General features: G+C 35.6%; 3 protein-coding genes across 4 annotated transcripts; all 3 read left to right on the top strand.

Annotated features, from left to right (window-relative positions):
* Positions 1-1472: 1472 nt before the first annotated feature.
* On the top strand, positions 1473-3165 carry LOC9323070 (protein Hikeshi). Of its 2 annotated transcripts, none has more exons than XM_021035843.1 (3): positions 1473-1732; positions 1829-2299; positions 2839-3165. In XM_021035843.1, exons 1-2 carry the CDS (start codon positions 1630-1632, stop codon positions 2296-2298), a joined length of 573 nt encoding a protein of 190 aa, XP_020891502.1. In that variant the 5' UTR covers positions 1473-1629; the 3' UTR covers position 2299; positions 2839-3165. The 2 variants fall into 2 exon arrangements, with proteins under 2 accessions (XP_020891502.1, XP_020891503.1); XM_021035844.1 differs by having other exon boundaries at positions 2835-3165.
* A 15224-nt stretch (positions 3166-18389) lies between these two features.
* On the top strand, positions 18390-21099 carry LOC9324542 (eukaryotic translation initiation factor 3 subunit J). Its single transcript, XM_021010010.1, has 7 exons — positions 18390-18542; positions 19393-19463; positions 19637-19758; positions 19879-20015; positions 20155-20302; positions 20398-20554; positions 20697-21099. The coding sequence occupies exons 2-7, from the start codon at positions 19451-19453 to the stop codon at positions 20786-20788; spliced, it is 669 nt and encodes a 222-aa protein (XP_020865669.1). The 5' UTR covers positions 18390-18542; positions 19393-19450; the 3' UTR covers positions 20789-21099.
* Positions 21100-22325: 1226 nt separating this feature from the next.
* On the top strand, positions 22326-23225 carry LOC9324541 (eukaryotic translation initiation factor 3 subunit J). Its single transcript, XM_002888432.1, has 4 exons — positions 22326-22355; positions 22555-22761; positions 22844-23003; positions 23134-23225. The coding sequence occupies exons 1-4, from the start codon at positions 22326-22328 to the stop codon at positions 23223-23225; spliced, it is 489 nt and encodes a 162-aa protein (XP_002888478.1).
* Positions 23226-27960: the final 4735 nt, after the last annotated feature.

Here is a 27960-nt window from a genome sequence, read left to right as displayed (position 1 = left end):
AAACATTGTTACGGAAAAATTAAACTTGAATAGAATCTTTTTATAAAGAAATAACATGTGATCTTAATAAAAACCGTGAATTACTAGAAAATAAGAATCGTTTTTTTAAAGAAATTACATGTGATCATAATAAAAAAACGTGTATTACTACAAAATAACATGATAGCGAAAGATATTAAACTGAATAGAGTGTTTTTTCTTCAAAGAAATAACATGTGATCTTAATAAAAACCGTGAATTACTAGAAAATAAGAATCTTTTTTATAGAAAATCACATGTGATCATAATATAAAACGTGTATTACTATAAAATAACATGATAGAGAAAGATATTAAACTGAATAGAGTGTTTTTTCAAAAAATATCATGTGCTCTTTATAAATAACGTGTAAAACCGGAAAATAATATGATAAAAAGAGATATATTATTCTATCACATGTAATTCGAGAAAAAAACATGTTATAAAGGGTATGTGTGTAATTACACGTGCTTTCCGACATCCAACAGACAAAGTACTATAACTCATGGCTATTTTCTTAATTCTTTTTAAATCCATGGCTATTTACTATAAATTCTCTTTTATTAAAGCCTTTAATTTTATGGAGCCTTATATAAGGCAAAGCTTATGGTGAGAGAAAGAAATGAGAAGTTTCTTTGCAAAGTAAACAAAATTTCAAACGAGTGAACTTATAAGAAAAGTCATTGGTTCACGTGACTTTTGTCTCTTTATGCAAAACGTGTAAATAACATTAATCTTTTTAAGTAGAGAGAAGATCATTTCTTGTTCTTAGTCTTGTAAGATGAGTACAAGTAAGTTTTTTTTATTACTTCATTAAAGTTTAGCAAATATATTCACAAAATGGTTTTAAGCACAAAAGATTCTAAAGAAAAATGAAGAAGAAGACAACAAATGATCCTATTTTCTAATTTGAAAACGTTTACATGAACAAAATATTTCTTATATGCATGTAAATAAACCATATTGGTAATTCGGTTTGCATCGATTCTGTCTGATGGACACATTCAATGATGACACTTCATTTTCTGCGTAGATTCCTGACGAACGGCTATAATTGTATATAGTTAGAGATCTCTTGCACACTTGTCTTTATTAATCTGCACACTTGTCTTTATTAATCTGCAAATTTGTTATCTCTTACACACTTGACTCCATTATTCTGCAAATTTGTTAATAAATCGCAATATATGGGATTCGAACATCAGACCTCTTGGTGTAAAATCATTAATTAACCCTTAGCCAACCAATAAATCAAGGGAGGTATACTATTTTAGTTTGATAAAAATAGAAAACAATATATATTTAGCTAAATTTCCTTCTTTTTTTTTCTCATCTATAGGTAAATTAAATTCTCTTACAATTTAGTCTTTTGGTTTATTTTTCTTACTAGAAAAGAATTGTCAAATCTTTTTTTTATGTGGTCACTCACTCACACACCCACACAAAAAAAAAGTCTTCGTGCAGAAACTACATTAGCTCTTTCTCAAATCTTCTAGAATCATCCTCAATTCTCTCAATCTTCTTCATCAGTCCATCACCAACACAACTTCAAAACACTCACTCACAATAAAAAAATCAAAATTCCTAAAAAAAAAACCCTAAACATCAACAATGTTCGGAGTCGTCTTCCCCAATCGAAGTTTCCCACTCGACATCTCAACCTTCACTCAAATCGACACATTCCACTGGGTTCTGGACATGAACCACTTCGTCGGTAAGTACCCATCTCCCAAAAACCAAACTTTTCAAAACCCTAATTCCCAAAATCAAAAACCCTAATCGAAAAATCCAATCTTTATCTTTCTTACAGGTGAAGCATATGATCAAATCTCAGAGATGTGTATCTTCTTGTTAAACAATTTCAATCTTCCACCAGATAAAGCTTTAGCTGTTTATCTCCAATCTCCAGGATCAGCTTTTGTCTTCTGTGGTGCTGTTACTTTAGCTAGACCATCAGCTGTGTTGTCTCTTCAATGGCCTGAACCTGGTAGTGCTGCTCAGATGCAACTCACGGCGGGTGATTCGAGTTCTTTATCAGCGAAAATCGGTGTTTCGGTTGAGGATATAACGGCGTTGAGGTCGTTGGATGTTGTGGCGGAGAGGAGGATTGAGAAATTAGCTATGAAAGTTGGAGAGAATTTGTTTAACTTTATGCAGTCTTTTTGTGGTGTTGATGGAAGTAAATTGGTTGTTCCTATGGATATTTTGGATCGTTGGTTTAAGAAGTTTCAGGAGAAAGCTAAACGTGATCCTGATTTTCTTAAGAGCTTTGCTTTGTAAGGTTAGAGTTTTCTCTCTTGTTCTTGTTTTTATTGTTAAGTTAGCTACTACAATGGTGGTTTTTGTAACATTTGATCTTTTGGTTTTATATGATGAATTGAAGAAGACATTGTAGTATTACTTGGTTTGTCAATGTTCATTAACTACTTGATCATACTCTGCTTTTAAGCAATTGAAAGTGTTGAACTTTATATCTTGTTGAGTTGAGATAGATGAGAGGTGGAGATTTAATCTGTCTTGTGTTGAGGAATGAATCTTGATTCGTAGTTTTTAATTAGCTCACTTCACTATTCTGTGTGGTTTAATCAATTTGATCTTGAGTTCTATATGATGAATTGGAGAAGAGATTGTTGTTTTACTTAGTTTGCCAATGAGAATATGTGAGGGATATGTTTATCTTGGTTTCAGTGCTCTTCTTGCTTACATATGAATCACAGTTTTAGTAAGTGGATGCTGTTTCGTATCTATTCATGTTCATAAGCTCAAACTCTGCTCTTAGAAATTGAAAGTGATGAACTTTATCTTGTTGTTTTGAGGTAGATGAAAGGGTCAAGATTAAAACCAGCTTGTGTTTCAGATCTGGTCGTGTTTATATGATGAATCTAAGACGAGATTGTAGTTTACTTGATCTGCCAGTGAGATGTGAGAGATATGCATATTTGCTTTCAATTGCAACTCAACAGAGGAAGGTTTGACCTTTTTTGGTCTGATTATGAAAACTTGTAGTGAGAACTTGATGAGTGGATGCTGTTTCAGATTCTGGTCATGTTCATATGTTCAATCAAACTATGCTTTTAAGCAATTTATAGTGTTGAACTTGATATCTTGTTGAATTGAGGTCAATGAAAGGTGAAGACTTAATTCCTAGTTTTGAGAAGCTTCACTTTACTACAGTGTGTTCTGTGTGGTTTTACCCATTTGATATTGGGTTCTATATGATGAATTGGAGAAGAGATTGTAGTTTACTATAATTTGATCTTGGGTTCTATATTTGTTTTCGATGTTTTTTGTTATTTTTGTTAAAGGGTTAATCTATTGCAACTATTACAGAGGATGGTTTAACCTTCTTGTTTGATTACAAAAATTTAGTGAGAACTTTGAGTAGTAGTAGCAAAATATGAATAACAGTTTCAGTAAGTGGATGCTGTTTCAGATCTGGTCATGTTAATTAGCTCAATCAAACCCTGCTCTTTGCAATTTAAAGTATTGAACTTTATCTTGTTGCCTTAAGGTAGATGAAAGATGAAGAATAACCCAGCTTGTGTTTGAGGATAGTATCTTGATCTTCTTTGTCCTATTATTCGATATTGTTCGGTTCTTCGAAGCTGTAAACATGAACCGGGACAATGCAAACCTATTAGCCAGCTTTTCTTGATCTGGCTGTCCGTTTCTGTGCTTGCGTTTCTTGAAATGTTGGGGTTTGCAGCCATAGTCTGCATCTTTCAACATCTTGGGTTTGATACCACAAAAGTTTACTCCTTAATCCTTAAATAGGCCCATCTAATGAGGAAAACGAAAACATGCTACATTAATTGTGAAATTCTTAATATATATAAATGGTGAATTGGTGTATAAATTAAGAAGTAACTGTCTAGAGCCACATCTGTATAAATTAATGGGCCTATTTTTAATAGATTTATCCTAAAACTTTAAATTATTGGCCCAAATATACTAAAATCGAATTTCTTGACCAAAATCTAATTTTTTAAAATAAATTGGAGTTTCTTTTATAAGAAATTTTTAAAATGCTGAGCTTTATGCGGTTGCATTTCTGCCCATTCCGTCTGGACCGAGCATGATGCAATCTCAAGCACTCTAACGACGAAACCAAGATCATTTGGTACCTATTAAAGAAAATAAACATTATTAGAATCATCAGTTTTAAATTGTATCTAATGAAAAAAGATAACACTTACCGAAATGTGCTAGTAGCTAGGGAATAATTTCAGAGAAATGGAGATGGAGAGCGAGGGCGATTCTAGGGTTTCTTCGGTGGCGGCTCACGAGGACATCGTGATGGACACGGGAGACAGGGATCGACCCCCGGAGGATCCACCAGATGGCCGGCGGTCCTGGGTGGAGAAGGTGGTAGGGAATGTTGGCGGTGGAATGGTGAGACCGGAGAGTGTGTTGAAGGATGAGTTTGTGGCTGAGCGGATGGAGTTGGAGTTTCCGAATGGGGATGATGGCGAACCGGTTATAACGATTGGGAGGGAAATGTTGGAGGCTATGAACGGTTTGTGGAAGAGATGTATGATTGTTAAAGTGTTGGGGAGGAACATCTCGATTTCGGTGGTTAGTAGGAAATTAAGGGAGCTGTGGAAGCCAAAGGGAGCGATGCACGTGATGGACTTGCCGCGTCACTTCTTTATGGTCAGGTTTGATGAGGAGGAAGAGTACTTGGCTGCTCTAACGGGAGGTCCGTGGAGAGTTTTTGGGAGCTACTTAATGGTTCAAGCTTGGACGCCGGAGTTTGATCCGTTACGTGATGAGATTACGACAACGCCGGTGTGGGTTCGGTTATCCAATATTCCGGTCAATTTTTATCATAGATCAATCTTGATGGGGATTGCTCGAGGGTTGGGAAAACCGATCAAAGTTGACTTGACAACGCTTAACTTTGAGAGAGCCAGGTTCGCGCGGGTGTGTGTGGAAGTGAACTTGCAGAAACCTCTCAAAGGGACAGTCATGGTGAATGGGGAGCGATACTATGTGGCGTATGAAGGTCTGACAAACATATGCTCCCTATGTGGTCTATATGGGCATTTGGTCCATGCTTGTCCTAAAAAAGTTGTGGAGAATTCCGTGGTGGTGCCCGTAATCCAACAGGCAGTGAAGCCATCTACAATCAACGAGAAACATGGTGATGAGGGTTTTATGTTGGTTAAGCGGAATGGCAGGAGACCGGTGAAGGATACGGGTGGGTCGACGGTGAGCTTGAATACGGTGATGGGCCGGAATCTGCGGGATATCACTAAAGAGAAGGATTCTGGGAATATTGCGACATCCAACAGATTTGGAAATCTGGTAGAGGATATGGTAGTTTCCGGTATTGGTGGGAGTGAATTGATTTCGGGTGCAAATAAGGAAAATGAGCATTTTGGGAATCAGAGCAAAGGGGCGGATATTGGGGCGCAAGGCAAGGAGGTGGTATTTGGCGCGGGTCGGGGTTTTGAAAAGAATGTGTCGGGTGGGCCTAAGCAGGATGAACGGGCCAGAGTATCTAAGCCTGTTGAACAGAAGAGGCATAGGCCCAAAATTATGAAACAAAATAGGCCCACACGAGGATTGATTTTTGGGCCTATGAGTGAAGAGAGGGAATTAATAAACTCGGGGAAGAGACTCAGAGTTGCAAATCGCAGCCTTGGTCGATGAGGAGGGGTGTTCATGGCTGAGAATGGTAGTCGGACGGATAATGGAGACTCGGGGACAGTACCTAGAGAAGGAGAGCGGTTGTTAGTCCAGAACATGGGTGGCGGTTCAGGACAGATGGAGATCGCGAGGCTGGGTACAGGGGTTCCTCATGAACAGAACTCCGAGAAGGCATAGCACGGTTCCCCGGTTTTTCCTTATTATTTATATGAAGATATGACGAATTGCATCTTATGGAATTGCCTGGGGGCAAATAAACCCAATTTTAGATGTTCTATTCGATACATTTTGAAGAAATTCAGGACTGATATCTTAGCGGTGTTTGAAACGCATGCTGGCGGTGAGAGAGCAATGCGTATATGTCAAGGGTTGGGCTTTGATCAGTCTTTTTGTGTTGATGCTGCGGGACAGAGTGGGGGACTATGGCTGCTGTGGAGAGCTGAAACGGGTCTGGCGGAGATAGTTGAAGCTGCGGAGCAGTTTATTCACGCGAAGATAACAAGGGACCAAGAAGTATGGCACCTAATTGTTGTCTATGCAGCTCCATCGGTCAGTCGGAGGAGTGGACTGTGGAGCCGGCTTAGTGAGGTAATTGGAAGTGTTGATGGTCCGCTGTTGGTGGGAGGCGACTTTAACACGATTGTAAGACTAGATGATAGAACAGGGGGAAATGGAAAATTGTCACCTGATTCTCTAGCTTTTGGAAACTGGATCAGTGGTCAGTCTCTCATCGATATGGGGTTTCGAGGGAGTAAATATACATGGAGAAGGGGACGGGATGAAAGGTGGTATGTGGCTAAGCGCTTAGACCGAGTATTGTGTTGCCCGCAAGCAAGGCTGAAGTGGCAGGAAGCAGTGGTAACACATCTCCCTTATTTGGCGTCGGATCACGCGCCGTTATACGTCCAATTGGAGCCCGAGGTGAAAGGGAATCCTAAGAGAAGGCCGTTTCGGTTTGAGGCTGCGTAGTTGAGTCACTCCGGTTTCAAAGATCTCTTAACTTCGTCTTGGAATAGTGATATTTCAACTCCGGAAGCTTTGGATCAGTTACAAATAACTCTGCGAAGGTGGAATAAGGAGGTGTTTGGGGATGTGCAGTTACGGAAAGAGAAGCTCATGGGCGAGATCACGGTGATACATGATCTTCTTGAGCATAGCCCGACAGATGCATTGCTAACCCGAGAGGATGAGCTACTTAAGGAGTTTGAGGTGGTCTTAGAACAAGAAGAAATGCTCTGGTTCCAAAAGTCTAGGGAGAAATGGGTTGCGTTAGGGGAACGTAACACGAAGTTTTTCCATATCTCTACGGTGATACGGAGAAGGAGAAATAAAATTGAGTTGCTGAAATCGGATGAGGGAGTATGGGTTTCTGAGCCTTCAGAACTTGAGCAGTTGGCCACTAATTATTACAAGAGATTATACTCTCTAGATGATGTGGAGCAGGTGGTGGAGTCACTACCGCAACTTGGTTTCCCGAGAATAGCTAGTCATGAGATCCGGGAGTTGAACAAACCGTTTGGGAGAGCTGAGGTCGTCAAGGCGGTGAAGTCTATGGGGAAGTTTAAGGCACCGGGTCCGGATGGGTTTCAGCCCGTTTTCTACCAAGATTGTTGGGAAGTGGTTGGAGAATCGATGCTTAAATTCGTTCTGGACTTTTTTGATTCGGGTGTGTTACCGCGAGATACAAATAATGCACTGCTAGTGCTAATACCGAAGATAGCTAAACCAGAGAGGATTACACAATTCAGACCGATTAGTCTTTGTAATGTGTTGTTCAAAATCATTACAAAGACTATGGTGGGGCGGTTGAAATGTGTAATGGATAAATTGGTTGGACCGTACCAAGCGAGTTTTATTCCAGGACGGTTAAGTGTGGATAATATTGTGGTAGTCCAAGAAGCGGTTCATTCCATGCGTCGCAAGAAAGGACGAAAAGGTTGGATGTTGTTGAAGCTGGACCTGGAAAAAGCGTATGATCGAATTTGCTGGGACTTTCTGGAGGACACACTGGTAGCCGCGGGTTTATCGGAGAAGTGGACTAGATGGATAATGCGTTGTGTTTCGGGTCCGTCTATGAATCTTTTGTGGAACGGTGAGAAAACCGACTCTTTCCAGCCTATGCGGGGACTCCGGCAAGGAGATCCGCTCTCTCCATATCTCTTTGTGTTGTGTATGGAGAGATTATGCCATATGATCAATAGATCTGTCTACGAGAAGGAGTGGAAGTCGATTAGTATTTCGCAGGGAGGACCAAAACTCTCCCATATATGCTTTGCGGATGATCTTATTTTATTTGCGGAAGCTTCTGTCTCGCAAATTCGAATATTAAGGAGGATCTTGGAAACATTTTGCAAGGCGTCTGGGCAAAAAGTTAGTTTGGAGAAGTCGAAGATATATTTTTCTAAGAATGTATCTAGAGACTTGGGGAAGCTAATTAGTGAGGAGAGTGGAATTAAGTCTACACGAGATTTAGGCAAGTATTTGGGAATGCCGGTGTTACAAAAAAGGATTAATAAAGATACTTTCGGAGAGACACTGGAGAGAATATCTTCGAGACTATCGGGTTGGAAGGGTCGGTTCCTAAGTCTTGCGGGTCGTATAACATTAACAAGAGCAGTGTTATCTTCGATCCCGGTTCATGCCATGAGTACTATTTGTCTACCGCAGTCCATTTTGGCCAAGTTGGATCGAGTTTCTAAATCTTTCCTTTGGGGCAGTACCTTGGAACACAAGAAACAACACTTAATATCTTGGAGTCGAGTTTCTATTCCAAGATCCGAGGGAGGGCTAGGAAAAAGGAAGGCGCAAGACATGAATAAAGCGCTTATAGCCAAGCTGAGTTGGCGATTAATCCAGGATCATGAGAGTTTATGGGCCAAGTTGTTGAGAAAGAAGTATAAAATGGGTGAGCTACGGGATGGTACTTGGCTGGTAAAGAAAAACACTTGGTCGCCGACTTGGCGGAGTGTTATCACGGGGATGAAAGAGGTGGTGATGCCGGGTTTAAGTTGGGTTCTGGGAGACGGGAGGCAGATCCGGTTTTGGAGTGACAAGTGGTTGGCAAACAGGCGGTTAGTAAATGATAGTCTGGGCCTGTTACCTCCGGGGACTGAGGACGTTCTAGTAAAAGATTTATGGAGAGATGGAAGAGGGTGGGACACGCAGAAGATCAAACCATTTGTCTCGGAGAATACATGGTTGGAGCTTCTCTCCGTGGTGTTGGATAATGTCACTGGAGCTAGGGATCGTGTGGCATGGGGAGAGAGTGTGAATGGTGAATTCTCAGTTAAATCTGCGTTTAATATGTTAATAAAGAATGAGAGCCCGAAAGCAGATGTTGCGGGTTTCTATGGCCGGATTTGGAGAGTGGTGGCGCCGGAGAGAGTAAGAACTTTCTTATGGTTAGTTGGTAATCAAGCATTGATGACAAACACGGAGAGATATAGAAGACACCTTGGCACCACGGCGGTGTGTCAAGTATGTAACGGCGGATATGAAACAATAATTCACATTCTCCGTGATTGCCCTGCAATGCTTGGCCTTTGGCAGCGGATTGTGCCGCAGCGGAGGAGACGCGACTTCTTTGACCAATCACTTCTTGAATGGGTGTACGGGAATTTAGGAGACGAAGGTGACATATATGAGAGTACTTGGTCCACGGTTTTTGCGATGGGTGTTTGGTGGGCTTGGAAGTGGAGGTGTGATAATGTCTTTGGGAACAAGGGGAAGTGTCGGGATAGAACAAGATTTGTAAAAGAGAAAGCTAAAGAGGTGACATTGGCTAATCTGAAAATCAAGGAGGCTATTCCACGGGGAAGCAGAATAGAAGTTCTGGTGGGTTGGAGCGCGCCACCATCCGGGTGGTTTAAGCTGAACACTGACGGTGCATCTCGAGGGAATCCGGGACTGGCCACGGCGGGAGGAGTGCTGCGGGACGAATTCGGAAGTTGGTGTGGCGGTTTTGCACTCAACATAGGAAGGTGTACGGCTCCACTAGCGGAGTTGTGGGGCGTATACTACGGGCTCTATATTGCTTGGGAGAAGCAGTTACGGAGAGTGGAGTTGGATGTAGACTCGGAGTTGGTAGTTGGATTCCTCAAGACAGGGGTGAGCGAGAGACACCCGTTGTCGTTCCTGGTACGCTTGTGCCACGGCTTCTTATCGAAGGACTGGATAGTCCGTATTTCACACGTGTATAGGGAGGCTAACCGTCTAGCCGACGGGTTAGCGAACTATGCTTTTTCTTTGCCTATTGGCTTTCATTCTTGTATTGTTGTTCCGGATGTTGTCGAGTCTTTACTTAGCGACGACGTGATTGGGTCTGCGCGCCCAAGACGAGTCCGTTCGTAGTTGTTTTTTAGTTTTATTTTAATAAATGGGAGCAAGCCTCCCTCTTTCCTACCAAAAAAAAAAAAAAATGTGCTAGTAGCTGAGCAGATGGCGTTGATGAACGACTGGAAAGCGCATAAGTTGAGTAACAAAGACACCTTGACCGGCATCAACTTAGTATTTTTTGTTTTTTAGCACACTTATATATGTTTATGAGAATACTCAATAAAATTATATTGAAATAAATTAAAGTAAAAAATTGTAATTATATAGATATTTTAAAGGTATAAAGAAATTTTAACCTTGTTATTTAATTTGTGTAAAGAGTGTGAAAATGAAATTTTTTGTGAAGAAGAAGAAATAACTAACCAATTTTTAACCATCTTAATTTGAAAGTTTGAATAACGTCTATTGGAAAATTGTGAGTTCATCACTGGCCCCATATTTTATTTGAAATTCTACCGCAATTGTTAGATCATTCTAACAAACAAAAAACATTCAATGGAAACCCTGTAATACCATTTACTTTTGCAATAACTTTCAAATAACTATAATTTCTTTTCTTTTTTTTGGTATGTTTTGCTTATTTTATGCTTATGTTTTGTATATTTTTGCCAAACTGGTTTTCTTTTTAATTCATTTTAACATATTAATATAGTTTATTGTAAATATGATCATCAAATAATTAACAAAGAGCTTACCTTTAGTAGAACATAAGCATAATAAACTAGAAAATTTGTTTTTGTCAATATGTGAAGAACAAAAAACCTAATCAGAAAGTAAAAAAAAAAGTTTACAAAAGAAAATGTCACTTCTTCAAACTAATATTTAAAATGTGTCACAACTTTCTTACAAATTTTAAATCCACTTTTAATATTCTTGTATATTTTATTAAATAATATTAATTTATTTTCTATAGAAAAACTATATATTTATTTTCTGTTATTTTACAATTACACAATGTTACATCACATGTATCAAAATCATATATATATATATATATATAAGGTTTCACTCTCTCTTTATTAGTCCACTTAGCAATTCACTATTTCAAAAATAAAAATTATAATAATATTTATTTTTAATTAAACCATAAATACAACATATTTATTATATACATTAATCTACCATTTAATACTATATTGTAACCATCATACAAATTGTGTACTAATTATATATATATATATATATATATATATATATATATTTTGTCAACAACATTAGACTAGCTTATATAAGCTAATTCTGGGGGATATTATTTACATAGGTAATTAGATGCGGTTGGATACGAACATTTCGTGCCAAATTATCCGCTTTTGAATTTGCACGTCGAGAAATCAAAGATAAAGAGAAAAAATCAAACTCATCCTTGTCGCTCTGAATAGTCTCTAGATAGGTAGAAAAAGCTGGCCACTCCGTCGGGGAAAACACCATCTTCACCAGGTATGAGCAGTCTGTATAGAAACTATACTTTTCTTCACTTAATGTCATTCAAACATACTGGGTGTGACTGGTAGACACAAAGAAGAAAAGAAACCAGAGGAAACCGGGATAATTCTTCTTTGTAATATTTAGTAGAAAAAGGTTTTCTACTGTAAAATAACATAACAAGTTTCTTTGATAACAAAAAAAAAATAAAGGTGTAGGGCCAGAAGAAATGAGAAGAATTTTTTATTCTTTTTACTTTCACCAGTCAGAGCCACTATAAATTCAAATTGTAACTCTTATATTAATTAATTTTAAAATATAACTTCCATCACATTCCATTCTATAATTCTCCCATCTCCTTCCACCATATCTCAAATCCTAAATATTTTCTTTGTTTTTATGTTGTTGCATGGATTGAAAAACCAATTGAGACATCATTGTAAAGGTTGGATTCTAAATTTTATTTTAGAGACTATATGGTGTATATCTTCCCATATAAGGTTGGATTCTAAATTTTCCCAAAAAGTTAGTTTGGAGAAGTCGAAGATATATTTTTCTAAGAATGTATCTAGAGACTTGGGGAAGCTAATTAGTGAGGAGAGTGGAATTAAGTCTACACGAGATTTAGGCAAGTATTTGGGAATGCCGGTGTTACAAAAAAGGATTAATAAAGATACTTTCGGAGAGACACTGGAGAGAATATCTTCGAGACTATCGGGTTGGAAGGGTCGGTTCCTAAGTCTTGCGGGTCGTATAACATTAACAAGAGCAGTGTTATCTTCGATCCCGGTTCATGCCATGAGTACTATTTGTCTACCGCAGTCCATTTTGGCCAAGTTGGATCGAGTTTCTAAATCTTTCCTTTGGGGCAGTACCTTGGAACACAAGAAACAACACTTAATATCTTGGAGTCGAGTTTCTATTCCAAGATCCGAGGGAGGGCTAGGAAAAAGGAAGGCGCAAGACATGAATAAAGCGCTTATAGCCAAGCTGAGTTGGCGATTAATCCAGGATCATGAGAGTTTATGGGCCAAGTTGTTGAGAAAGAAGTATAAAATGGGTGAGCTACGGGATGGTACTTGGCTGGTAAAGAAAAACACTTGGTCGCCGACTTGGCGGAGTGTTATCACGGGGATGAAAGAGGTGGTGATGCCGGGTTTAAGTTGGGTTCTGGGAGACGGGAGGCAGATCCGGTTTTGGAGTGACAAGTGGTTGGCAAACAGGCGGTTAGTAAATGATAGTCTGGGCCTGTTACCTCCGGGGACTGAGGACGTTCTAGTAAAAGATTTATGGAGAGATGGAAGAGGGTGGGACACGCAGAAGATCAAACCATTTGTCTCGGAGAATACATGGTTGGAGCTTCTCTCCGTGGTGTTGGATAATGTCACTGGAGCTAGGGATCGTGTGGCATGGGGAAAGAGTGTGAATGGTGAATTCTCAGTTAAATCTGCGTTTAATATGTTAATAAAGAATGAGAGCCCGAAAGCAGATGTTGCGGGTTTCTATGGCCGGATTTGGAGAGTGGTGGCGCCGGAGAGAGTAAGAACTTTCTTATGGTTAGTTGGTAATCAAGCATTGATGACAAACACGGAGAGATATAGAAGACACCTTGGCACCACGGCGGTGTGTCAAGTATGTAACGGCGGATATGAAACAATAATTCACATTCTCCGTGATTGCCCTGCAATGCTTGGCCTTTGGCAGCGGATTGTGCCGCAGCGGAGGAGACGCGACTTCTTTGACCAATCACTTCTTGAATGGGTGTACGGGAATTTAGGAGACAAAGGTGACATATATGAGAGTACTTGGTCCACGGTTTTTGCGATGGGTGTTTGGTGGGCTTGGAAGTGGAGGTGTGATAATGTCTTTGGGAACAAGGGGAAGTGTCGGGATAGAACAAGATTTGTAAAAGAGAAAGCTAAAGAGGTGACATTGGCTAATCTGAAAATCAAGGAGGCTATTCCACGGGGAAGCAGAATAGAAGTTCTGGTGGGTTGGAGCGCGCCACCATCCGGGTGGTTTAAGCTGAACACTGACGGTGCATCTCGAGGGAATCCGGGACTGGCCACGGCGGGAGGAGTGCTGCGGGACGAATTCGGAAGTTGGTGTGGCGGTTCTGCACTCAACATAGGAAGGTGTACGGCTCCACTAGCGGAGTTGTGGGGCGTATACTACGGGCTCTATATTGCTTGGGAGAAGCAGTTACGGAGAGTGGAGTTGGATGTAGACTCGGAGTTGGTAGTTGGATTCCTCAAGACAGGGGTGAGCGAGAGACACCCGTTGTCGTTCCTGGTACGCTTGTGCCACGGCTTCTTATCGAAGGACTGGATAGTCCGTATTTCACACGTGTATAGGGAGGCTAACCGTCTAGCCGACGGGTTAGCGAACTATGCTTTTTCTTTGCCTATTGGCTTTCATTCTTGTATTGTTGTTCCAGATGTTGTCGAGTCTTTAATTAGCGACGACGTGATTGGGTCTGCGCGCCCAAGACGAGTCCGCTCGTAGTTGTTTTTTAGTTTTATTTTAATAAATGGGAGCAAGCCTCCCTCTTTCCTACCAAAAAAAAAAAAAATGTGCTAGTAGCTGAGCAGATGGCGTTGATGAACGACTGGAAAGCGCATAAGTTGAGTAACAAAGACACCTTGACCGGCATCAACTTAGTATTTTTTGTTTTTTAGCACACTTATATATGTTTATGAGAATACTCAATAAAATTATATTGAAATAAATTAAAGTAAAAAATTGTAATTATATAGATATTTTAAAGGTATAAAGAAATTTTAACCTTGTTATTTAATTTGTGTAAAGAGTGTCAAAATGAAATTTTTTGTGAAGAAGAAGAAATAACTAACCAATTTTTAACCATCTTAATTTGAAAGTTTGAATAACGTCTATTGGAAAATTGTGAGTTCATCACTGGCCCCATATTTTATTTGAAATTCTACCGCAATTGTTAGATCATTCTAACAAACAAAAAACATTCAATGGAAACCCTGTAATACCATTTACTTTTGCAATAACTTTCAAATAACTATAATTTCTTTTCTTTTTTTTGGTATGTTTTGCTTATTTTATGCTTATGTTTTGTATATTTTTGCCAAACTGGTTTTCTTTTTAATTCATTTTAACATATTAATATAGTTTATTGTAAATATGATCATCAAATAATTAACAAAGAGCTTACCTTTAGTAGAACATAAGCATAATAAACTAGAAAATTTGTTTTTGTCAATATGTGAAGAACAAAAAACCTAATCAGAAAGTAAAAAAAAAAGTTTACAAAAGAAAATGTCACTTCTTCAAACTAATATTTAAAATGTGTCACAACTTTCTTACAAATTTTAAATCCACTTTTAATATTCTTGTATATTTTATTAAATAATATTAATTTATTTTCTATAGAAAAACTATATATTTATTTTCTGTTATTTTACAATTACACAATGTTACATCACATGTATCAAAATCATATATATATATATATATATAAGGTTTCACTCTCTCTTTATTAGTCCACTTAGCAATTCACTATTTCAAAAATAAAAATTATAATAATATTTATTTTTAATTAAACCATAAATACAACATATTTATTATATACATTAATCTACCATTTAATACTATATTGTAACCATCATACAAATTGTGTACTAATTATATATATATATATATATATATATATATATATTTTGTCAACAACATTAGACTAGCTTATATAAGCTAATTCTGGGGGATATTATTTACATAGGTAATTAGATGCGGTTGGATACGAACATTTCGTGCCAAATTATCCGCTTTTGAATTTGCACGTCGAGAAATCAAAGATAAAGAGAAAAAATCAAACTCATCCTTGTCGCTCTGAATAGTCTCTAGATAGGTAGAAAAAGCTGGCCACTCCGTCGGGGAAAACACCATCTTCACCAGGTATGAGCAGTCTGTATAGAAACTATACTTTTCTTCACTTAATGTCATTCAAACATACTGGGTGTGACTGGTAGACACAAAGAAGAAAAGAAACCAGAGGAAACCGGGATAATTCTTCTTTGTAATATTTAGTAGAAAAAGGTTTTCTACTGTAAAATAACATAACAAGTTTCTTTGATAACAAAAAAAAGTAAAGGTGTAGGGCCAGAAGAAATGAGAAGAATTTTTTATTCTTTTTACTTTCACCAGTCAGAGCCACTATAAATTCAAATTGTAACTCTTATATTAATTAATTTTAAAATATAACTTCCATCACATTCCATTCTATAATTCTCCCATCTCCTTCCACCATATCTCAAATCCTAAATATTTTCTTTGTTTTTATGTTGTTGCATGGATTGAAAAACCAATTGAGACATCATTGTAAAGGTTGGATTCTAAATTTTATTTTAGAGACTATATGGTGTATATCTTAGATTGTTATCAATTTTATTTTTATTCTAATGTGTTACTTGAACATACTTATTCCTTCTTTAATTTTCATATATTTTAATTCAAAACTACATATGTATGATAAAATTTTGACGGGATTTTGTTTTGGCGGGAAAATTTTGACGGAATTTTGTTTTGGCGGAAAAATATTAACGATGAATTTGTGATTTTTTGTATTTATTTATAATTTTTTATTAATTTAAAAAGTAAAAAATAAGGTGTTATTTTTGTCCAATAAACTTTTGAATGATATTCTTGTCCCAAAAACTTGATTTGGGGCTATAAGAAACAATTTCTCTAATTTTATTTAGATCAACACATATTCTTAAAAAGTAAAACAAAACTTTATCTAAATTAATAAATATCAAACAAAATGAAAATACCGCAATTAGAGTTTACATACTAAAATCCAAGAATAATGAATTAAAATTGAGGGACAAAAACCAGCAAACATGCAAAAATAAGATGAAATTATGGAGAAACTCAAACTTCGGGGACAATGGTATGTAAACTTCTTTTTGTGTGCTGAAACTATGAATTTTGTCCCCGAAATTTGAGCAAACAAAAGGAAGGGCAAAGTGGTCATTACACACCTCAATTGTGATATAAGTGATAAATGAGTTTCGAAAGTGGTACTGGACCTAAATTTTGGACAAAATATGGTATCCAATCTAATTTTTCCTTTGGTCTATACTTTTCTTTTGTTTTCCTTAATAAATTTGGAAAAGGCTTTAGAAAAAGGTAGGTCTGGGCATTCGGGTACCCGTTCGGATTCGGTTCTTTTTTTTTGGGTATCAAGTCTATTCGGGTAGGGGATCGAGACCCATTCGGGTATTCTAAAAATTCGGTTCGAGTTTGGTTTGGGTTCTGTTCGGGTTCGGTTCGGTTCGGGTATTTTAATAAAAAAGCAAAATACCCAAAAATAACCAAAAATACCTGAAATATTTTCGAGTTCGGGTCGGGTTCGGGTTTTTTGCTCGTATATACCCAAATCTAACCGAAATACCCGATTTCTCAAAAATACATTGGTTACTCTTTGCCCAAATATAACCAAAAATATCTAAAAATACTAAAACTACCCAAAAGAAAACTACATCATTAGTTATTTTTTAACCAAATATATCCAAATGTATCCGAATTATTCAAAAATACGTAGTATATTCGGATTTATGATTGTAATTTTAGGTATTTTGGATATTATAAGTATAAATCTATATATTCATTTTTGGATCACAATTAGCAAATAAATCCTGAAGTTGAGAAGTATTTACAATGACATGCCATTAGCATTAATTATTTAGATTTGTTTTATTTAAGTAAAGATTTTTAATTGAAATTCATTTCTCATATATTTAGCAAAAGTCTCTACAAAATCTTTCTTTATCTATTTAAATAAAGATTTTGAAATCAAATATGTTCTCAACAATTTACCAAAAATCTCTACACAATCTTTTTAAAAATCTCGACTTAGTTAACTTCTGATTTTTATCTGCAAAAAAAAAAACCTAATTGTAACGAGTGATGTAAAAATCGGGAATGTTGATACTACAATTTCTTCTACTTCTTTTTTTTCATATAATGAAAATTACTTTTTAGGAATATTTTCTTAAAACCTCTAAACAAAACAAAGGGTTTCAAACTTCTCTTTTGGCGGGTCGACTCGCAAACCCGCAACTCTCTACGGGCTTATCCGCATGAACCTGCGACCCGTAGTGGATAAAAATATTATTCCAAAAAAATAACAAATGATGTTTAATTTTACGGGACGGGGTTATATGGTGCAACGAGTTTAGATCAATATTAATATTAAACAATATACTATGGATGAAATCCTAGAATTAAAAATCAAAATTTAATTATAAAATCAGAAACACTAAACAAAATAAACAATATTAACAAAACAAATACAACTTAAAATTTTGCAAAATAATTTTTTAGTTATAAAAAAATCGAAGTAAAATCTAGATTTGGAAGTTTAAGGAAGAAAAATCTTTTTTAAAAAATAATAGCTCCGCGGTGTACCGCAAGAAAAATCTTTCTCCTAAACTGAGGTAAAATAAAGAAGAAAACCAAATGTCGTTTAAGTGTATATATAGATATACCATTTAAACCTAAAACACAATTAATATACTCAAAACTATTAATATAGATATATGGATGGTACATTTATAAAATAGGTCGAAATATTATATTATACTCTCTATTAATAAACAAAACTAATTATATTTAGATTTTTTTAAAAAAAGTTATAGCCCCGCGGTGTACCGCGGGTTCAAATCTAGTATAACTAATATTTTCAGTGTATATTTGTATTCGGATACCCACGGATATTTGATTCGGTTCGGGTTTTTTTCGGGTAGGAGGTCTACGATCTATTCGGGTATTTTTAAAAATTGGTTCGGATTCAGTTCGGATATTTTTTCGGATTTTTCGGTTCGGATATTCGTCCGGGTATTTTGTCGAGGCCTAGAAAAAGGCATAAATCTAACGAAAAAGGGAAACAAACACCCCTAAAATAAATAAATAAACCCTAAATCCACAAAAAAACAACTTCACAAAGGCATTTAAAATCCATCCCTTTAACCTCTGAAGCAAAACCACAACACATCGGAGGAGATTCCAATCCAACCAAAACGCTTCAATCTTCTTCCGATTTCTCTTCCTCTACGAAGAACCCTTTTGGATTCAGACTTTTCTCGGTATGTTTTCTTATTAAAGGTTTCTCCTTTCTTAGTTAAATTCGCTTCTAGATCTTAAATTTCGATTGATCTTAGGTGGGTTTCTATAGAATTGCTCCAATTTATGATTTTGATTTGATTTCTTAATGTTGTGTTCTCGAATTCATGGTTAAAGTTTCGAACTTTATCATCAAAAATTCTCTTTGTGTAGATTACTATGACCAATTTGTTACCTTTTCTCTGCTCTTTCAGTTGTCAATCAATTTGGATTTTAACCATGTTGATTGGTTTCGATTGAGGGATTTATATGGATTTGACTGAGATTTGAATCTTCACACTTTGATTACCAAAATCAGAAGAATTTTGGTTAATGTTTTTTGTTTGGCATCTGTGAGAGTTCATGAAACTTGTGATTTAGATATAGCTGACATGCCTGTAATAGTTTTAATTGATAGAATGTATCTTGGTTTTTGTAAGCATTAGGTTTAGCTGTTCTTCGTGGGTGTGTACTACGAGTTGGACTGCTATGTCTATGTTTTTTGTAAGAACTTTAGCTGTGAAATCAGTGTATTTAGATGTAAACTTTAGCTGCGAAATCAGCTGTGAACTTTAGTTGGACTGCTATGTCTAGTTTACACCTTTTATTTAAAATATCATCCTGATTAACAGAATGAGGATGCTATTGAAATGTCAATATGGTTTTATGCATGTTATAAAACGTACCAGGACATAGAAGTGTTTTAGATGTAAGCATCACCGTGGAGAGACCATTTATGAGCGGGGTGATCCGTGTATTTGATTATATGGATTGATCAGTAATGTAGTTTGATCCAATCAACTTGATTCTGATGCTTAAGCGTATGTTTGGCAGGTTTACCAGTTGGACTCAGATAGCAGCTTATATTTGTACCCGATAATTTGCAGCAAATATGGATGACTGGGGTAAGACTATGCTTTAAGTGTCCTCTCTTATATTCTCTATTTGTATCTAAATATAGTCGTCTTATTTAATTATAGCATTGGTTGGATTATTTGCTAATTTGATTGGATTCACATTTCAAAATCGAATCACTTGCATGTGAGTAGTCTTATAGGTTTTAATTATTTACTTTCAGAGGACGAGCAAATTGCACCACTTCCAGCAAAAGTTGAGCTTAAAAGTAACTGGGATGATGAGGATGTTGATGTGAATGAAATTAAGGAGTCATGGGAGGATGATGATGAAGAACCTGCTCAGGTATTTCTTAGTTTTTACTCTCTGTAATTCTTTCCGTATTGTCTACTACGTGTAATTTGGTTTGAGATTCCAGCGGGAACATTTATGTTTTGTCTGCTTTGCCTTGTTGTTTTTCTGTAGCCGCCTGTTGTAAAACCTGCTCCGGAGAAGGCTCCTAAGAAAGCAGCCCCCAAAACTGTTGAAAAGAAGGGTAAAGCAATCGAAGTTCCTAAAGAAGAACCTCTAGATCCTATAGTGGAGAAACTTCGCCAGCAGAGGTACAGTTTATACTTTATAAACAATACTTCCCTTTAATCTTTTGTACTTTGCGTCTTTGTTGGAAGGAAAGAAATATCATTTAGATAGAAGGCTGTGAAGGTCTATGTGATCTTATATGTTATATTCTTTCTATCACAGGCTTGTTGAGGAAGCCGACTACCGGTCAACCGCTGAGCTCTTTGGAGTGAAGGATGAAGAAAAAAACCTTGATATGTTTATCCCTAAGTCTGAAAGCGATTTTTTGGAATATGCTGAAATGATTTCTCATAGGATTAAACCATATGAGGTATGCTGTATTCTGTCTTAAAGACATACCTTTATTATCATTTGCTAGAACCGAAGCTCATGGCGTGTGAAAATCATATTTGGTTTCTGTTGCAGAAAAGTTATCACTATATTGCGCTGCTCAAAACAATCATGAGACTTTCACTGACCAACATGAAAGCAGCAGATGTTAAGGATGTTGCTTCGTCCATTACAACGATAGCAAATGAAAAACTAAAGGCGGAGAAAGAAGCTGCTGCAGGCAAAAAGAAGGGTATGTGCACTCACAATCACTTTCTAAATTCTGTCCTGAGTTTCGTTCATGCCTCTGGCTACAGCGGTTTATCTTTGGCTTTTAGTTTTGTGAATTCGTTATTCTGAATCCATTTTACATGACCATTGCATTGCTTCATCAGGTGGAAAGAAGAAACAACTTATTGTAGATAAACCCGATGACGATCTAGTGGCTGGTCCTTATGATGCCATGGACGACTTCGACTTCATGTAGATTAAAGAGCTTTTTGAGCAAATGCAAATTGGATTGCCCAGCGTCTATTTTATTATTTATCACTCAGAAGAAGCAAATTTTCTTAATTTTGGTTCGAATAGAGCAAGAAGAAGCCAAATTTCTTGTTGTGGGAATATATAGTTGGAACATTGAAAAAGCTTTTGTTTTGGTTCGGTCTAGAGATTCTCTGGAGTCATGTTTTTGGTTCTTTTTGGTGGTTGAAAATTCTTTACTTAAATTGTCCGTATAAATTTATAATTGACATTGATGTGAAGAGGATGATGATAAATCTTTTGGGGATTCAATTTCTTTTATCCATGGATGCTTTTCTGGTTGTCCAATCTTTAAAGAATCCTATTGAGTAAGAGAGAAAATGTTGGTACGTTACAATTTGAATTTGCTAATGTTGGTAGGAAACCTAGAATCACTGTATTAGCAAACGCCGTAGGCATGGGCGTACGGGTACCCATTCGGTTCCGGTTATTTCGGTTCTAGAGTTTAGGATCCATATAGGAACCAATCAATTTCGGTTCGGTTCAGGTTCTTTCGGTTCTGAAATTTAGGATCCATTCGGATATTTTTAGGTATTTTGGATATTTTTTTGTATTTTTTGGATATTGTAAGTATTTTTTCATATATTCTCCATATATTTGTTGGTATTTCGGCTATTTTTGGTTATTCGACCTTAAAAAAACTAATATTTTTAGATATAAACTCATATTTCGGGTATTTTCGGGTACCCGAAATATTTTGGTTCGGTTCGGTTCCGGTTCTTTCGGTTCTAAAATTTAGGATCCATTTGAGTATTTTAAAATTTCAGTTCGGTTCTGGTTCGGTTTTTTTGTTTCGGTTCCAGTTCGGTTCTTGTGGTTCGGTTATTTAGCTCAGGCCTAGGTTATACATTGGAAGAGATCTTCCTCATCTCTTTATTTCATATAATATTAAAGACATTGGAAGAAAAACGTAAGTTTCAAGGGATTTTCGTTTTGGGTCGAGTAATGCCCAACTTGAAGAAGCTACCGGATTGATCAAGCACACGTAGTATCGAGCAAAGGAGATCCATTGTACATCTATGTCACTATGTGATACACATCTATCGGCAGACGTCCCTCCCAACGGAAGCGCATCCTGACTGCGGTACACTGTCTTTTCTGTATACTTTCCTTGGTTTCGTTACTGCGGGCTTTACGCAATCGATCGGGTCTGTGGTCTTTTCTCTGGTTCTTGGTTCACCATTTGACCGAGATCCGATGAATACAAGCCCATGTAAGAGGTCAAGCTGACATGCAGAGCGTTAATGTTTGCCGGCGAAACTGCAACGCCTTCAATCCGAGCAAATTCCTCTCTTTTTTAACGTGGACCATCATCTAACGCGAATTGTTTTTTTTTTTTTAAACTAACGTTATCTACATATAAAACTTTTTTTTGGAACCAGTTTAACAAATTCTCAAATAGTAAAAAACTTACGAATTTAAATTATAATACTTACTGGCATACACTTCAATTTTTCAACCTCTTATATAGCTTAAAATGTAGAATGGCTTTGATTATTATTAGATACATTGATGTAATTTGATACTAGCTACTAGCTAGTATCAATCAGCTAACGTTTGTGAAACTTCATCCCATAATAAAATTTAGAGAGCTTTGGTGTTTATCAAAACAAGAGAAGAGAAGTTAGCAGCTTATATATTACTACTACCCAATACAGTAGCAAATATGGATGATTGGTTTATGATTTGAAACATGAATTTGTTTTCGTATAGCCGCCTGTCGTAAACCCTGTTCCCGAGAAGGCTCCCAAGAAAGCAGCTTCCAAAACTGTTGTACAGAAGTATAAAGCCCCGGAAGCGAGTTCTGAACTCTTTGGAGTGAAGGGTCTAGAAAAAAACATTGAGATGCTTCTCCCCAAGTCCGAAAGTGATTTTTTGGAATATGCTAAAACTATTTCTCATGGCCTTAAACCATTTGAGGTATGTTTGTGTTCTTTCTTTTACGTTTCTCTTTGGCTATAACGCTCATGACATGTTAACAATCATATTTTATGTTTTACAGAAAAGTTATCACTATATTGCACTACTCAAAACAATCATGAGACTTTCAATGACCAACATGAAAGCAGCAGATACTGAAGATGTCGCTTCGTCAATTACAGCGATAGCAAATGAAATACTTAAGGCAGAGAAACAAGCTGTTGCGGGTAAAAAGAAGATGGGTATGTCATATGTGCACTCACAATCACTTTCTAAACTTATTCTTGGCAAATAGTGTTGTTAATTTGTTACTTTGAACTTAAGTGTGAATATATTTTGTGATCATGAACTTGTTTTTCATTGATTCATTAGGTGGAAAGAAGAAACAACCTATTGTAGATAAGCCCGATGATAATCTAGTGGCTGGTCCTTATGGTCCCATGGACGATTACGACTACATGTAGATTAAAAGAGCTTTTTCAGCATTATGTTTGGTCTAAAGATTCTCTGGAGAGTCAGATTTTTGTTGGTTAAAAACATGTATGCTAATGTGTATATCCTACTAATATTAAAAAGGAACTACATTTTAAAAATCAACTTTAAATTTGTTGAATATTACATTATATTTATATGTCATTAAATTTTCATTTAATTAGTTAGATAGAATAATTAATTAAAACGAATTTAAAAGTGAGAAAATGAAATTTGAATATTTCTCTCCAAATATATAAAACTTCATAAAAAATTCCATTCATCAAAATCTATATTCAATGTACAAATTTTAAATATTCCATACATAGAATCAATCTTATATAAAAATAAAAATATTAAACATGACAAATTTGTACATCTCTATAGTCTAGGCCGTGTGTATAACATTGCTTATTGTAAGACAAATAATAGTCTAACTAAAATTTACATTTAATAGGAAAACGGTACATAACTATAAAAATCAGTTTCAATATTATATATTTACATCCACACCTTTTAAATAAAATTTAATTATACTTCAAAAAAAACATTGTGTGTTGTAGGTATCATCTACTCTTATTATATGAATCTTGAATTTTCTCATAAGAATTCGATACATGCCAAAAATTTAACCAACAGGATTAAGACATGTGTTAATCAATCAATTAGATGTGGACACATTTTTTTTAATTTATTCTTAACTAAATAAGAAAATTAACAAAAAAAATACATTTACAATACTAATATAAGTTGCTATATGTGTGATTGATATATATTTTAGTATTCCTGAATTTAACTCTTGTAATTTTATATTTTTATATAATTAATATTTTCAGTTTAAAAGTGATATATATATATAGGAAATTTTAGTGATCATTTTTGCCGAAAGCATTTCTCACCTTAGGAGATGATGTGGTGTTTTGTGGAATACATTTGTCACTGAATATGAAGAATTGAAGAAGTAGAATGATAGAATCAATTTAAGTTCAATAATCATCGATGGAAAATTTTAGATATATAAAATGTTGTGCAAATCCAATACAGCTGGTCACATGAACTTTTACTATTAGTTTAATCAAAATAGTTTATTGTGTTTTCTCCAAAAAACAATTGCGAAGAAAATAAGTGATGGAATAATTTGTTATGAGAAGAATATACCGAAATACGAGAAACTAAAATCTTCCCTCAAATTGGACGAGATAATATTGAAGATGAAGACAATACAATTGTTCATCCATCTCGATGATGACCACTTTCGTCTATCCGTGAATGGGTATCCGCTAGAAGAAAATATCATTGGGATACCGATATTTCAAGATTGTAACATAGGTTATGATATCCCAAATAATAAGCTTCATACCAAAGATATTGAATGTCACAAGTTAGATGATAGATATAAAGATGAGTAAAAACATCATAATCTATTGTTGCAATTTATGAAGATCAGTTACTAAACTAAATAAATATGAATTTGATTATATGATGTTCTTGGTGTTCAAAAATTAAGAGTTATCCATTAAATAAAGTGGATCTTATATCATGTGGATACTTTTTGTTATATGTATAAATTACATTAGAAACTCTGACAATAAAATAAACTAAAAGTATTGTTTGTTTCATCACTTTTTCTTCTTTTGCAAGAAAGGAAATAAAATCTTTGGAAAAAACTTTCAAGTAGAGCAAGCAAAAGAATGAAGAAAAACAATATAATTTAGATAGATAAAGATAGAGTTTGCAAGTTGGATAAAATGAAATAAGATTATGAAAATTGAACTTTCTCATGAGAATTCTGCACATGTGAAAATTCTAATTCACAAGATTGAGTAAAGTATAAGTCAATCAATTAGACGTCGACGCTATTTTTAACTTATTTTTCTTTGTCTAAACAAAAAATAACAAATATTCGTAATTTTTTCAGTTACTAATGTGTGAGATTTAATATTTGTTTTCTTTTTTTCATTTTAGTTAGCGATTATATTTCACTTAGGAATATGTGTGATATGCTTTTCCTTTTTGTAATATTCCATAATTTAATTGTAGCAGTTTTAGATTCTTTATTTTAATTTATATATTCAATTTTTAAAGTATATGAGCTACATATATGTCATTGTGACTCTAATTTTATACTTAAGCTTTCTCAATTCCTTAAACTGAATACATGAAAATATATAAATAATTCTCAACTTTAGAATATATGATATGATGTCTATAATGTTACTTTCGAATATGAAAATATTCTTTTAATCTGAGTTTCATGTAAATCATTTAATAGTTTATATGATGAAATTTTCTGAATTAAAAAGTCCTAAAGATAAGTCTTTTTGGTACAACTAAACCATGGCATCTATATATTATTGACAACATATTATTTAGTAATAGTTTTTTCAATAATTTGTTTATAGATTCTAAGTTCGTCTAGTTGGCATTATGTGAACTATTTTATAGTACATTACAAGAAAATATATCTATACTAGTATTTTTTGAAGTATATTTAAAAAATTAATTCTCTACTATACATATAACCAAACATAATAAAAAGATTTTAACATTATTTATAAAACTAAGAATATGAATATAATGTTCCATAATTAATAATATAAATATTTAGAAGATTTTGTTAATATATAAATTATAATTCTCCTATCATTTTTGCTTAATTTTGTTTTAAAATTTTTTGGATCAGCATATAATACATAAACTTAATAAAAAATCTAAATATATTTTATGCATATATTGTGATTCGAATTAAAAAAAATAACTGACATTTTTTTAGTCAATTAATAAAAAAAATGTGTGTTCATCGTCCCATATCAAATAAAATATAATGTTTAGACAACATTTCAGAGTCATATCCAAATCTGAATGAGAATGAAGATTAATTTACCAAACATCCAAATTTAAAAGTTTGTATACGGTTAATAAACTTTTAAAAAGTTTTAAATATTATATAATTAAACTTAAAAAGTAGTGATTCTATTTGTTGTTAAAAAAATTATTTTGCCTCACACTGGTAAGGCCATCCCCTTATCGTAGAAACTAATGTGATCTTTGCCTCTTTGGCTTAGTCTCCTCCAATATTTCGGAGTCAGGCTTTAGATATTCCAATTTAGAAAATAACGCTCTGTACCAAGGAAAAATTAAATCTCAAACATAAGAAAACCAGCTATTTGGTATTTTATATTGATATATGTAATGAAATACAAAACAAAAATAAATTTCTAATAAGTGTGAAATAAAGACCAACATTATAAGCCGCAAATGTTAACTTATTATTATAGTAAGGAACTTTAGTATTATTATAGGAAAATTCGTTTTAAAGTGAGAAATGCCAAGCAGATTGAGAAAGAAGCTTGTTGTATCAAGCAAAAGAGATTTGTAGTAAATGTCTGTGGCACGCAACTCCTGCAAGCCCCTCCAGAACTTCTAAGCACATTATTATACCTTCGTACATGTCTACGGTTGAAGAACTCTGGACCAAACTCAATCCATGTCCTAATTTCGAGATAACATGACGAACAGTAAAAAGAAAAAAAAATTGTTTTTGTTATTAAAAAAAATTGTTTTTTTTTTTTTATTACCACCACACATCAAGTGAGGTATATAAAATTCTGCCAAGTATGTAAGGGAGGGGAAGAGACGATCATGCACGTGCTGAGAGATTGTCCGTCAATTCTCGGGATTTGGTCCCGCATAGTACCGGCTCGGAGGAGACAGAGCTTTTTTCATGGCTCATTGTTGGAGTGGTTGTTTGAGAATTTAAAACCAGGAGACAACACGAAGGAGTGTCCATGGTCAACGATGTTCGCAATGGGGGTATGGTGGAGTTGGAAGTGGCGATGCGGGTATGTTTTTGGGGAAACCGGAAAATGTCGGGATCGTGTGAAGTTTATAAAGGACCTATCCGTGGAAGTTAATCAGGCGCATAGGTCAACTCGTGAGGATATGGAGAGGAGAGGTCGAACAGAGAGAATGATATCATGGAAACCACCGGGGGAGGGGTGGTTAAGGTTGAATACGGATGGGGCATCTCGAGGGAACCCGGGAGTAGCCACGGCCGGTGGAGTTCTGCGAGATAGAACGGGAGTGTGGGTACAAGGGTTTGCTCTTAACATTGGTATTTGCTCAGCTCCTTTGGCAGAATTATGGGGAGTCTACTATGGTTTATATATAGCTTGGGAGAGGAAGGTGACGCGTTTGGAGTTGGAGGTGGACTCGGAGTTGGTGGTTGGTTTCTTGAAGGCAGGGGTAAGCGATTCGAATCCCCTGTCTTTCCTGGTACGCTTGTGCCATGGCTTCATTTCCAGGGACTGGATAGTCCGGATTTCGCATGTATATAGGGAGGCTAACCGTCCTGCGGATGGGTTAGCTAACCATGCTTTTTCTTTGCCATTAGGCTTTCATTTATTAGAGTCGGCCCCGACGTCTGTGGATGAGCTGGTCCAGGATGATGCTCGAGGAACTGCGTTTCCAAGACTCATTCGGAATTAGTTTATTTTTAGTTTTGTAATAATTGCGTGTCTCCCCGTTGCCTACCAAAAAAAAAAGTGAGGTATATAAAATAGTTAAAATTACTCAGAATAACTCATATCTTATGTTAAATAATTTGTTTGACTCTGTTCTGAAACTCATAACTAGAATGACCTACATCTTTTGTAATTGTAGAAAGACATTCAAACCAATTTTTACTTTTATTAACGAAAATGCCATTTTCATTTAATTTTGAAAAAA

This window comes from Arabidopsis lyrata, assembly GCF_000004255.2.
Source record: "Arabidopsis lyrata subsp. lyrata unplaced genomic scaffold ARALYscaffold_2, whole genome shotgun sequence".
In the NCBI taxonomy this organism is placed as follows: Eukaryota; Viridiplantae; Streptophyta; class Magnoliopsida; order Brassicales; family Brassicaceae; genus Arabidopsis; species Arabidopsis lyrata.
This window is presented reverse-complemented; position numbering and strand designations above follow the sequence as displayed.

Bases quoted from the DNA above. Each gene is read 5' to 3' on its own strand.
- LOC9324541 (XM_002888432.1), top strand. From the start codon at position 22,326: ATGGCTTTGATTATTATTAGATACATTGAT. The intron at 22,356-22,554 runs GTAATTTGATAC...GTTTTCGTATAG, and splicing joins TTATTATTAGATACATTGAT to CCGCCTGTCGTAAACCCTGT. The intron at 22,762-22,843 runs GTATGTTTGTGT...TATGTTTTACAG, and splicing joins ATGGCCTTAAACCATTTGAG to AAAAGTTATCACTATATTGC.
- LOC9323070 (XM_021035843.1), top strand. From the start codon at position 1,630: ATGTTCGGAGTCGTCTTCCCCAATCGAAGTTTCCCACTCGACATCTCA. The intron at 1,733-1,828 runs GTAAGTACCCAT...TCTTTCTTACAG, and splicing joins GGACATGAACCACTTCGTCG to GTGAAGCATATGATCAAATC.
- LOC9324542 (XM_021010010.1), top strand. The intron at 19,759-19,878 runs GTATTTCTTAGT...GTTTTTCTGTAG, and splicing joins ATGATGAAGAACCTGCTCAG to CCGCCTGTTGTAAAACCTGC. The intron at 20,555-20,696 runs GTATGTGCACTC...TTGCTTCATCAG, and splicing joins TGCTGCAGGCAAAAAGAAGG to GTGGAAAGAAGAAACAACTT.